Source organism: Pinus tabuliformis, chromosome 2_1 (assembly GCF_031772625.1).
Source record: "Pinus tabuliformis cultivar Carrire ecotype Pingquan chromosome 2_1, CPIR1, whole genome shotgun sequence".
Classification (NCBI taxonomy): Eukaryota; Viridiplantae; Streptophyta; class Pinopsida; order Pinales; family Pinaceae; genus Pinus; species Pinus tabuliformis.
In genome coordinates, this window is record NC_142299.1 from 347,792,417 (window position 1) to 347,806,027 (window position 13,611).

The 13,611-nt window shown below is 35.8% G+C and overlaps 1 protein-coding gene across 1 annotated transcript; it reads left to right on the forward strand.

Moving 5' to 3' along the window:
* Window positions 1-11,836: 11,836 nt before the first annotated feature.
* Window positions 11,837-12,294, forward strand: LOC149200284 (galactinol synthase 1-like). Its single transcript, XM_089399548.1, has 2 exons — window positions 11,837-11,921; window positions 12,070-12,294. The coding sequence occupies exons 1-2, from the start codon at window positions 11,889-11,891 to the stop codon at window positions 12,250-12,252; spliced, it is 216 nt and encodes a 71-aa protein (XP_089255674.1). The 5' UTR covers window positions 11,837-11,888; the 3' UTR covers window positions 12,253-12,294.
* The last annotated feature ends 1,317 nt before the right edge of the window (window positions 12,295-13,611 follow it).

The following is a 13,611-nucleotide window of genomic DNA, read 5'->3' on the forward strand; positions in this document are numbered from 1 at the left end:
TGGGTTTGCGCTTTAGATCCTTCTTTTTGTCTAGGTACTGGGAACAGGAACTTTGGAGGTGCCCTGTTTGATGACAATGGCGGCAACAGAAGGCGGTATTCTCGTAATCCAAGATTTGAGTCCAATGGAAATCACCATACTTGAGATTTATCTGATCCGGCAGTCCTTTGCTAAGATCTATTTCTACACAATTTCTAGCATAGGTGAAGATCCCCTGTTCCTTCCGAGAAGAATCTACTGCTAGGTAGCGTCCTAAAGTTCCTGCAATGGCTAAGAAAACAGAGACATGCAATAGATGTGCCGGAAGGTTCGGTAGCCTGACCCAAATGGGAATCTTGGTGATAACAGCTGTAGAAGGGTCGAAGTCTGGAATCTTTGATCATTATTATTGAATAACAATAAGGGCACATTTTTCTCTATTGATATGTTCAGACTTCTTCCACCATCCCTACTCTTAAGGAGTGTTGAGCCACCCTCTGTATATAAATAGGAAAAGTGTTATATTAAAAAAAGAAGAAAAAAAAAAAAGAAGAAAGAAAAATGTATATCTATATGATTACTAACATGATTTGTCAGATGAAGGATAGGGGGTGTCATCAAGAGCCAACCTACCATGATCATAAGGAAGAAAATGAAGTGGCATTCCCACTATGGCCACCACACCAGGGATATGATCCAAGAAGCACATCAGAAAAATAAAAAGTCGTTGGAACAGGAGGTCTTATCACGAGTTGGCCTACCCACCTTTCACTCCTTCCTAGTGAATGGCATTGTGATTCATCTGGTTACCAAGCCAGCACAATGGTATCCATTCTACACAAAGGATTATGGTTCTAATGGTGAAATAAGCAACTTTGTCAAGGTTATGAACACCTGTGGGCAACAGAGCTCTGTTGATGGTATTGAAGTCATATTTCTTATATACCAATAGTCATTATAAACCCTTCTTCTTATATCTTTATAGTGATTTCAAATGAGATTATGTCATATAACCCCTTCGAACCTTTGATACATGAAAATCATTTACAAATCAATCATGATGGTTAAAATGGATAATGACCACATAAGAAATTTTATTCACATTAGTTATCCTATCCTTCATTTTTCGCATCATATCACGACATTTCCATATTTATTAGAGATTTTATCATATGCCTCGATTTCAGTAATCCGCCCATTTTTGTAAACATGTCATATATCTATATGTTGTTCCTTTATTCCACTGTACTATTGCAGTTCAACATGCTGCTCCTTTATTTGATGGCCGAGGATGGCCTATCACATTACAGGGGGGTGCATGTGATCTCCATAATTCACTGGCATACGTGTCAGCTCATTATTCAGATGTATTGTGACTTCACCAAAACTTGGGAATAGCAAGCGTAACGGTATTGTGTTTCTCAATATGCATGGCTTGCTATTCCAAGACCATTTCCGTGTTTTGCTTTGCAAAAATTAGTAGTAAGTTAAAAATTTGAACAGCTTGCTTTTCCATCATCTTCTCTGTGTTTTCTTAATAGTGAGCTAAAAATTTGAATAGCCTGTTGTTCCATCGTCGTCTCTGTGTTTTTACAGTGTGTTAAGCGTGAATAAGATGAGAGGAAGATCAATTTGCAGTGAGCCACAGGTTTTGATGGTCTCTGATGCCGCACGAGAAATCTTAGCAAGGGCATGATGGATAGCTTACCTTAACCGTCTACAACAATCTAACGAGATGGTGGCAATTGAGTTTCTGAAAAATTTGCAGGAAAATCATTCCATGGTGAGAGGGAGATAGATAGCAGTCACATATGACATAATTGCTGAAGTTTCAGGACTACCAGCCATTGGACCTGTGTGGACTCTAACAAAGGTAATACTGCGAGACACCATAACCATCTTCCAGGACGAAGGGCAGAACCTTACTGTCAAAGGGAAAGGAGTCTTATCGACAACCCTGGGAGAGCCGTGGGTAGAATTGGTGAGAATTATCGAAAGCTACATCACTTGCGATGGCAGGAAATACGTGGTAAGACCACACCATCTCAAACTTTTAGCCATGTTAAAGCAAAAGTGTGCTGTGAATTTGCCTGCTTTCTTAAATTTTTTATTACATGATGTTGCCCGAAGCATGAGAAAGTCTTGCCATGTAGAGTCAGTGGTAAGCCATCATGGGTTAATTCGATTGACAGTTAGTTACAGTCTTGCCTAACACTAGAGTAGTTGGGAAGAATTGATTTTCTTGATAGATGGGGGACTGGCTTTGCTAGCCCCAAAACGAAAACATATTGCTAGCACATCGAGCAGACTACCAAAACGAAGACAATCTGTAAGATTGGCAAGGAGTAGAGGAATGCTGGGAAATTCCTAGGGAAACATTAGCCAGCCTGTGGAAATACATGATTCAAAAGACGAACAAACCCCACAACTTGAAGGTGGGGAGAATGAAGAAGAATTGGAGGAAAACGATGAAGAAGAATCGGAGGAAGAGATTGAGCAGTCTCGTTAGGAAGAAGGGGAGGAAACTGAGCAACATAATGAAATTCCACTGCAAAACCCTCTGCAAGAAGATGAATTGGCCCAAATTTTGGCCAAGTTTGGTGAATATGTCCAACCTCATAGCCCACTCAACCCCCATACCGAAGAAGGGCCGCAGGAGCACTCTTCTCATGATAAAAGTGCATCCGAGGAAATGTGTGACGAGGAGGAAGAAGAAGAGGATCACTCTACTCATGATAAGAGTGTATCTGGGGAAAAGAGTGCCGAAGAGGAGGAGGAAGAACAATCTATTCCTAGTTAGAATACACCCAAAGAATTTCATGATGAAGAAGAGGTAGAAGAAGAAGCTGCCCAGGAGATAGTAGAACAAACTAGGGTTTCTACCCCTGAAAAACCTGATGAACAGAACACTGAAGAAGTGTTCCAAGAAGGAAACATGGAAAGTGGCCAAGGCGAAGGTACAATTCCTGAAGTACAAATCCCAGGACCGAGAAAAGAAACGACTGTTCCTTCTAAGAAAACATATGAAATTAAAAAATTGAGAAAGGAACAACAGAGATTGCTTAACGTAATTAAGCAACTTCGACAACAAATAAGAGTCTTAAAAATGGGGAAGAACTCAAAAGGAACCTCTGAGGCAAAGCGTGCAACCACCTAGGCAAAACCCCATAAGAAAAAGACCAAGAGGACTCAAGTCAAACTTTTTATTCAGAATCGCAAGGAACAACATTTCACTATTGCAAATGCAGAAGCACAAATGAACAATGCACCAGCCTGTGATAAGGAAGTCCAGATAGAGGCACTGTCCTCTAATGAGAAGGAAACTCAGACCATAAAGTCTAGATATCGCAATAAGGAGATCCAAGTAGATCTCCAACCCAAAATTATCATGATGGATAATGACCCGAGGATAGTAACTCTGCAAAAAGATTTGGCACAAGCCCAACAAACGATAGAGAAACTCACAGAGGAAACTATTTCTCAAGAAAAATATCAGAAGTTACAACAGTAGCTAAAGAACATCAATGCATCAGAAAGCCAGGCCTTCAATGGATGCTGAAAGGCAGAGGAAAGAGTCAAAAAAGTAACCCATAGACTAGACATAGTTATAAATCAAATGGATACCTTATGTTCTCTGTATACTGATGTTCTAGTGTGTAGGGCACCCGCCAAAAACTATGCTTTGTTTTTGATGGAAAGATATTTACAATTGAAAATTAAGGCTGTCAAGGCAGGAATGCCTATAGAGATAAAAACAATTGATGACTTCATAAACTGTTGTAAGCATTACGGGGTGAAAGTTCAACGATTGTTATGTGAATTTTATTTGCACAATCTTGTGTTAGATGGAGAAACAGAACAAAACCCTAGCCCTTTTGTGGGTGATGTCCAACTTCAGGCATTTATTTCTTTTGGTGTTAATCAGATAAAGTGGCTAAAAGCCTACAATGTCTTCCAAAGACACGATAATTGATTAGATCTATGGGTAAGGGATCATCGACTCTCTTTAAAGAGTGATTACTGTAACTTTGTTTTCATGATTAATACATAAAATTTGTTTCAATTCCGTCTTTGACTCTGGAGTAACCGCAATAGTGCGTCCCTGGAGGCTAAGGGCCCGACCCTAGTGGATCACTTGCTTCCTGTACCATTATTTTCCAATTCCAAGTCGTGCATGGTTTGATTTCTTTTACTTGCTTCATTCAATAATATGTTGTTCCTTGTCATTTCATTTACTGGCTCTGTTATATTTAATTCGCACTTGAATAGTAAGGTTATCTTCTGCAACTAAAATGTTATGCTGTTCATTCTGAAATCGTATCGCATTGTTGTTCCCTTACAGATTGGAATTATTGTGTAACATTATTGTTCCTTTACAGATTAACATTACTGTTCGTTTACATAGTAACATTGTTGTGCATTTACAGATCAGTATTATTTTTTATTTAGCTATGATTTATTTCTAAGTGTGGTTGCTGTTCATTTGGATTGCTGTTCCATTGCAATTGCGATTGCTATTTCTTTATCACCATGGTTAATATTTATTATGCTAAAACTCAGATTATTGATTCCATCATTATAGATTCGCTGTGTGTTAACATTTGATTTAGTTTGATGTTTGTTTACAATTGATTTAGTTCGTTGTTCCATATTTCGTGAGACTTACTTTAGTTTGCTGTTCCATTCTTGGTTTGTTGTTCAAATCATTTCTGAGTTAAAGATTGTTGCTTGATTCCTTTAGATTACGGTTGCTGCTTAATTCATTTCTGTAAGTTAAAGCTTTGTTGTTCAATCCTTTCAAATAGATTAGTTGTTGTTCCCTTTTCTGTTAATTGAATTATCATTTCAAGTAATTGCTTTGGTGTGAACAGGATGGTCTGCAACTGTAGTGAACATTGACTATTGCTGTCTGGTTCCCAGATTGGAGATCTTCTCTTTGATTGCTTTTCAATTGCATCAGTTTAGAAAGGGAAGAGTTATCATTACTGCACCCTTGACTGATGAGTACTATAGTTTCTTAAATGAATGATTTAGTTACAAAGCATTTCAATTTCTTGCCATTACATTTAGAGTTTGTTTCCAACATTTATCTACTTTTTTAAAAGAACTATACTACTAGCATTACTCTCGACAAGTGACCGCCTCAGATTGAGTACACTCCTGAGATAACAAATCGTACCAGAATTGATAATTATTGTAGGGTAATAGAGGTGGAAAAGACCCTTTTTACTGCTCGACAAGGGCCAAGAAGTTGTGAGAGTTATAATAGTGGATTATCTGAGTATACTAAGTTGGGAGAGTGGATTGCCTTCATTTTTTATGCTAGTAGAATAAATTGTTGTTTTGTGAGGGATTTGTCAGGTTTGTATGTTTTTGTAAATACTTTTGCGATGTTCCTCTATGGTTTAACTGTAGTCAATAGAGAATGAGCTGAGCACTGGGAGAGGCCTCTGTAAGAATTCCCTTCTACCCGCTCAATTTGCAACCTCGTTACTTCAAGGATGGACAATTGGACGATTATGGCTGGAAAATACTGTCATTTTTCTTCAGCCTCGATGTTGAAGACATACATTTTTTGGTGTGTGGGAAATCAAGAAAAGAGAATTTATTAATGGATAGTCAGCTAGAATGACCATTTTTTCCTTCTTAAGGTTGAAAATGAAGCATTCTACATAATTGATACACCTGGGGAAAGATTGTTTGAAGGGTGTAATCATGCCTACATTTTAAATTTTGATCAAGAGACATAATTATACTAGTTTCCACCAAAGGATCATAATAAAGAAGAAGAGAAGAGTGATGTTGCTGAAAAGGCTATTACGACAAAGGATTTAAAGTCTACAACAACAAACGATTCAAAATGTACAACAACAATAAATTCAATATGAGAAGGATCTCAAGAATGGAGGGGAATCTGTGAGGTTCATGATTACAAAGAGAAATTTCTTGATAGTGCACAATTTCTGATTACCATTGCTGTGATCATTGTAAAAAGGAGCTCAAGTTTAATGCTGTTGTGTTGATCAACATTTTGTAGGAGCTATCCTGGAATATCTGTTGATGAAACTCCAATGTTCTCCTAATTTCCCCTAGCACATGGGATTGCAAGCCACTTCCAGCAAAAGGGAGGAATCTTTATCAGTATCTCCTTCAAGAATTGCCAGATCCCTCTGTCTCCTTGCATTCACGATTTGGAATCTCATTAGAGTCTTGAAAAGTGGCCATTTGTAGTCTATGAGGACTGAAGTTTCCCTTTGGTATGCTATTATTATATCATTATGCACGTGGCGTTGGAATAAAAAGGACAGGTTGCATGTCACACTAGATCAGAGACAATAATAATGATTTTATATACTTTAAAAAAAGAGGGGTTGTTGGTAGTTGTAGTTTGCTAATGTCCATGTTTGTAGTGTGAGTTGATGTGTGTTATTGTGAAAATATATTGTGAAAAATCCAAATGACACAGTACCACAAAGAATAGGTCAATTATTCAACTTACTAATGTGACCTGTCGTGCTCTGGGAGCATTAGTCATAGGTAGTTCTTCATAAGGTGAAGCTTGTGTGACCCATCATGCTCCGAGAGCGTCAATACATGTTATTTTATATAAGGTCAAGTTGTAGAATTGTATGTTGAAGACATTTTGTACCCATAATGATATCTTAGATAACCGATGAAGGTTGCAGAGGGTCGTGGATTCAAAGATGGTAGCAGTTCCATAGGATGGTTTAGTATCGAGATTGATTGTTGCGCTATGGGAGGTTGAAAAGCATCAATTCTGCAAAGCATGTCAATGATGGTCCAAAGTGGTTATGTTTTAAATGGATCAAGTGGGAAGCTCAAAAGTGTGGTAAAGAAAAGAGTGGAAACTATGATATTTCAGAGTGGATATGAGTGCTAGTGATGGCCATATCAAACAAATGTGAGAAAGATTTATTTATTGTTGTAATATGTGTGTTTAATGTTTTCCATGTACGCATTGAGGGAGGGTGTTGGAAGTAATGCTTTCATGTCATGTATAGTTGTCATTATGAGTTACGAGGAGTCAATCTAGAAGTTATTGATTCCTAAGTTATGAGTTGGAATCGTGTCATGTCTGTCATAATTTGTCAAAGTTAGTGATCTAAGTCTTATATATGTAATTGCTTTATGTGATCAAGAATAATATAGTGTGTGTTTAGTGTTGTGTGTTTAATCACTTTCTTTTCTCTCTATATTTTTTTTAACAAATAAATTGGTGAGATTTATAAAAATTGTGACACAAAAATATACACAAGTTATATAATCTAGGGAGTGAATTGCACATAATCATTCTCACGGGCCCATGGTTTGCTGTGCATTTTCGAAATTATAGAGATGCATATGAAATTAAGAGATGGGCACTAAATTAGATGATATATCATTATATGCAAAAAAAAAAATACACAATGTAGAGCTACAAGTGAAACCAACATTAAAAAGGTTTTGTAAACATAGCTATGCAATCTGGCACTGCAAATTAGGTCCCAATTTAAATGGATTTGTCAATCTCAAGCCACTATACCTCTACAACCTTAAACTCCATGTTAGACAGGTATTTTTGGATCTAGTGTATTCAAATCATGAAAAATTACCCAGGCTTACGTTAAGATAAATTCGTGCAAACATTACTTTACCAGGCCTTAGTTTCTCGAGGGCCTCTGGTTATGAGATTCGTCAGACCAACACATACATAAAACTTGGCTAAGAAATTAGTGGTGTTCTCTTGTGACTTCCTTGTCCTTATCTAGTGAAGGGAGGGCCTCAGAAGACAGAATCAGCTGCAATCCTTACACAAGACTTGACAACCATTGCAAATAATCCTCAGTATTATATGAATATCTAGCAAAAGAAAACAAGCATAGACAACAATACTAAATACATTATACATTCAAATTTCAATCACTTTCTCATACCATGTAGAAACCATTGACAAATGAAAAGAAATATGAATATTAACTTGCACATATATGAGAAGCATTTAACGGGAGTATGTAGATTTCTAAATAAACTACGAGTCATGAAATTTTGCTTGCAAAGAGAATATTTATTCAGCTGGGGTTTCAATTTTCAAGTAAGTGATTGATGGGGTGGTGGAGCTGAGCAACCCTCAATTACCACGACATTGTTCGACCCGAAAAAGACATTCAAATGCGTATAGGTGGATGCCACTTCCCCTGGGGCATGTTCCCATGTTATGGCAAGGAAAACAATTTGATGATACTCGGCATTAGCCTCTTCCCATGTAAATCAATTCAATGTACTTTCAGAAGTCGTTGAATCTTCCTCTATTTTCAGTTATTTCCACAAATATTGAAGATATAAAAGTAAAATATTCAACTATATATACAATCAATAATGGAGAAATTCTCCTGATCCCAACAAATCAGGAGAGAGGAAAAAGGTAACGAAAGTTGTAAGCGTTCTGGTTCGAATCTTTGTTTTCAATATTCATGGGTATTGGCCACCTTCATGCCAAATTTGTCACATTTTTTTCCACAAGTGTCCCTTTGATTGTTTCTTGATGAGGAAAGTTGTAACACTGGTTTAAATCTTCTTTTCCAACACTTACTCACATCTAGTTTTTTAAATGGTTTTCCACAAGTGTGTTTTGAATGGTTTATCTGTTGCTTTTTTGTTTCGTTTAGTTTTATGTTATTTTATAATAAATATTATTGTATATTATGAGTGGTTATTTTGGAATTATGAGTAATTATTAATTATTAGATTCTTGGTAGTAATTTAACTTTTACGAATACTGTTGTAGTAATGTAAATGAACTAAAAGTTGAAATTTTCCCCTATAATTATATTGATTAATTAACAAATTTCATATTAATATGTGCCATATTAATATGAGTTATGGATTTTTGGGCATGTGGTATCAGTAAACCATGGTATTGACACATAGTATTGCAACACTATCTATTTACTTATTAAGGTTATCATTTCATATGACACTTATTTGTACAATATTTTTTAATTATTCAATTTAATTAAAAACATCAAAAGAGCATAACTATTTTGTAGAATCTCAATTTTTGATTAGTGAATATTACTAAGAAGATCATGTTAAATCCATACCATCAACCTAGTAATTATTGTTGATTAAATTAAAACTTAGCAGCCTCTATTTCAAAATAATTGAGAGAAAGGTTAATCTGCCTATCATAATAACTATTTTATTTCAAAATTTAATGGATATTGGATTTTTTTCCTCATTGATTTCATTCATGGATTTATTTTTATTTTTATTTTTAATTTAAACTTTGAATAGAATTTGTAAAGATGGTAAATGTAAATTCTAAACTAGCTTGAACTCTTCAAAAAAACTTCAAAAGTAAATTGATTTTTATATTTCAAAATATATTTTAAAATAAGAAAAAAATTAGAAATCTCCACTTAAAAAACTAGAAAAAAGAAAACAAGAAAAAAGAGAGAAAAAAACTTAAAAGTTAAACTACATTCTTACTATTATTATGATTCATTGAGAAATAATTAACACTATAAAAAAAATTACACTTAGGGTTGGAGAAAAATTCTACAGCTCTTCTCATTGTCACAACCAATGTGTGCATTAGACAAATGCACAGATTCTTAGAGGATCAATATAACATGAATTATCAATACCAATTTTGGTGATTCCAATTATAACAATGACCTAGAGAATATTTTTTATTTAACCATATTCCTACATTTAATTTTTAATTGTTATTAGAATGAATGCAGTGTCCAACCATGGCAAAAGTGAGCACCTTTCAATTAAAAATGGCAGAATTGTAGATTTCATCCTAGAATGCAACGTAAATATAATTTTTATTACTCACTTTATGTTAATATTATTAGTTTAAAAAGATTAATTTATATCAATATCACAACAGAAAATGTAAATTTTTTTTACAGAAATTTGTAGAGTGCTGGAAAATTGGGTGGCAAGGGATATTATAAAGATCCCTTATGTAAACGTGTAAACGTGTAAAACACAGTAATAATATATTAGATCTTTTTAGAATATCATAAACTAAAAATTAATAAATAAATAATCTATAATAGCAGAGTGGTGGAAAATTAATTTACAGGACACCATGTAAAGATTTCCTAGAATATTATATTTCAGAGTGGTGGAAAATTAATTTACAGGACACCGTGGAAAACATGATAATATTATATTAAATTCCTAGAATATCATAAGCTAAAACTTAATAAATAATCCCGTCGTAATCCATAGAAGTTTTTTTCCCTAAAGAAAACTAAAAAAATTAAACATAAAAATTTTAGAATGGATTCCCAAATGTCACCCACTTGACATCTGCGCATAAGCTTGTAATCAGAGATCTTGATTTTGTTTTTTTTAAAGAGAAAATCAAGATATATTACATTCAGGAAATATAATGAGCATGTACATATAGAGTCAAAACACATAAGCTTTCTGATACAGGCCTGTAATATGAATCATAAGAGGATATCCAGAAAAAAACAAAATAATCGAGAAGTTCCGCATGGTGCAACAATTAGACTATATAAGAAGAAGAGATAGATCCAGATAAATGAAAACATAAAGAGCGGAGCCAAAATTATTCAAGCCTGTTGAAGCATTGCAGATATAACAACCAGCGTAGAGGCAATAGGAGACTTGGAATCCTGGAAGATGCAGGCATTCCTCCACTTCCAGAGACACCAACACGTGATGATAAAAAGAGATCTCCATTTTGGACGCTGGGCACTCCACCACATAAACCCCTCCTGTACAGAAGAGAAAACGTTGTGAGGAAATCCATGAGAAACGGAGAGATCATACCATATTTGCGCCGTTGCTGGGCAGTGGAAGAACATGTGGGCATTGGTTTCTGAAGCCTGGCAGCACATGACACATCGGCCTGGACCAGCCCATCCCTTTCGCTGGAGCACCTCCCATGTGAGGTTCCGATTGGAAAACAACAACCATGAAAATAATATTGCCTAAATAATATTGCCTTGAGCGAGCCTGTGGTTTTCCAAAATTTCGCTGAGAAAAGAGGAGAGGGTCTTGGCTGAATGTTCTCCAATGCGACTTCATATAAGTCCTTAATGGTAAAACTTAATGGCAAGGGCTAACCAGCCATATATTGAGTCATAAATGCCCTTGCCATCTATATATGTGGTGCATGTCAGTGGGATGGCATACATAACTCCGGCGGGTGACCTCGCGTTTCCGGTGACATACGTGGGACCCACCAACGAGGGCCCGCCCGCCCCTTCTCGTTTTTGACTCCGGCGACCAGCGTGTGTTTCCGGTGGAGTATGCGGAGGAGTAGTCGGACAATGTGTTTCAGGCCGCGTGGGGATGAGCATTGACGCAGATAATTAATTACTTACATTTCTCCGCAGTCCGTCGTTTTACTCGCTGCTCCCAACACCAATCATGAAGCCTCGCGATTCACCGATTTGAATTTGAATTGATTTATTTATCGCGCCAATTTCATTTTCATTTGCAGTCAATATCCGAGGATTGAATCATGGAGTTTGGGTTGTTTTGTTACAGTGTTGTGGAATCGAGTTTGTTTGAGTTTAAGGAATGGGATGCAATGGACAAAACCTTTATGGGGCACCAGGGCTCTTCTTCCTCAATCACTTTGGATGGGTATGAAGGGTAATTCCCCATGGATATTTCTACGCGGTTATGGATTGCTTCTGCGAGAAGACATGGAGCCACACTCCGCAGTACAAGATCGGATACTGCCAGTAGTGTCCAGAGAAGGTGTCATGGCCCGTGGAATTAGGGCAACGGCCCTCTCCATAGAGAAGGTGTCATGGCCCGTGGAATTAGGGCAACGGCCCTCTCCATACTTCAACGTTGGAATGTTTGTTTTTGAGCCGAGTCAGCTGACATTCGACTGCCTTTTGGAAACTCTGATGGCTACTGTGCCAACGCCCTTCGCAGAACAGGTCTGGATCTGTTCTCATTTCAGTGATACTGTGCCAACGCCCTTCGCAGAACAGGTCTGGATCTGTTCTCATTTCAGTGAGGATCATGCACATTTTTGTTTGGTTTACCAGATCTAATTTTGACTAAATTGTGGTATATGTTTTGTAGGATTTCTTGAATATGTATTTTGAGAAGATATACAAGCCCATTCCTCTGGTGTACAATCTGGTTCTAGCCATGATGTGGCGGCATCCCGAGAACGTGGACTTGGACACTGTCAAAGTTGTTCACTACTGTGCTGCTGTAAGCTTTCTTTTCACTGCAAATTTGGGTTCGATAGAAACAATATGATTTATATATGAAAGACGAGATAGGTGTTCTGAGCGTACAGGGTTATATTAATGGATGAATGTGGATGTGCAGGGATCGAAGCCGTATATTGGTTAGCCCTTGCCTTTGCAAAACAAGTCTCTGTGGGAGGAGAATTTTGTGGCCAGACTTTGAAGATGCATGAGATGAATTGGTGACACAGGGAAGATGACAAAAAATAAGTCTTAAATTCTTATCAAATCATTTATAGTTAACAATGTGGACTGAGAATGAAAATATTAATGGTATTAATCTTTTGGTGTTGTGATATTGATTGCTGGGGATTATTGGAAGAGATTTGAGAGACTTTTAAAATATTCCATGGTATTTTCCGAATGCAGATGAGCTTAGAAAAACGGTAAATAAGTGTGGATCTTTTGAGATTGAGAGTTTAAAGTGTGCGAGAGGGTGCCGAGTATGCGTGAGGAAGATTTTGAAGAGTATATTAAGAACCCAAAAATGTTTAGTTGTGTGAAATCCAATTTATTCAAGAGCTTTGTGTGTAGTTTGGTTGAAGCCCACATTGGCAAGGAATTTACAGAGATTTTTTCAGGTTTTTTTTTCCTGAGAAGGCCTTAGCACTTCCACTGTGCAATCCACCTTCTAGTCTGTCCTATACATTGTCGCTTAACTTATAAGAAAGTAGTCGACAATGTCTACAAAATCATTTGAATTTTTATATGAGAAGGAATAAATTTACGTGAGAGGTAATCCTTTTGATCAAGATATTTATGTGGATTTGTAATATTATTTAGTATTCTTATTATTAAAACTACGGGGCGGATTTGTAATATTATTTAGTATTCTTATTATTAAAACTACGGGGCAGATTTTTTTTTTAATTGTATATTTAAAATGCAAATAAAATAGTCCAATTTCATTCTTGTCAGTTCAATTAGAAAATATTTTGAAATTTATAATTGAGTTACCCTCAAGTCAAAGTTAGTAAAGTCGGACTTAAAGGGAAGCCAATAATTAAACCTGCTGATTTTGAAAGTTCTGCTAATTTTGTAAGCCTCTCCATGAATTGTTTTTTATTTTTAAATTAGTGGTTTGTTTGGTACATTTCACTGTTTTAAAATTTTATTTGAGGTATAAAAAGCTAACAATTAGTTGTTTTTTATTTTATTCTAAAATAGGTGGCTTTTATATATATATATATATATATATATATATATATTTATTTATTGGGAAATAAAAAACTAACCATCATATTTAATTTAATTTTTAATTATGTTTTGTGGAGATGATAAAGTGGATTCATAGTAAATTATAAAATTATTTTATGTAAATGATATTATTTTAATTATAAAAATAAAATTAATAAAAATTATGACTATT

What these genes read in the sequence shown, in the direction of transcription:
- LOC149200284 (XM_089399548.1), top strand. Translation starts at nt 11,889, where the DNA reads ATGGCTACTGTGCCAACGCCCTTCGCAGAACAG. An exon ending in CAACGCCCTTCGCAGAACAG is followed by an intron (nt 11,922 to 12,069) that starts GTCTGGATCTGT and finishes TATGTTTTGTAG; the next exon opens with GATTTCTTGAATATGTATTT.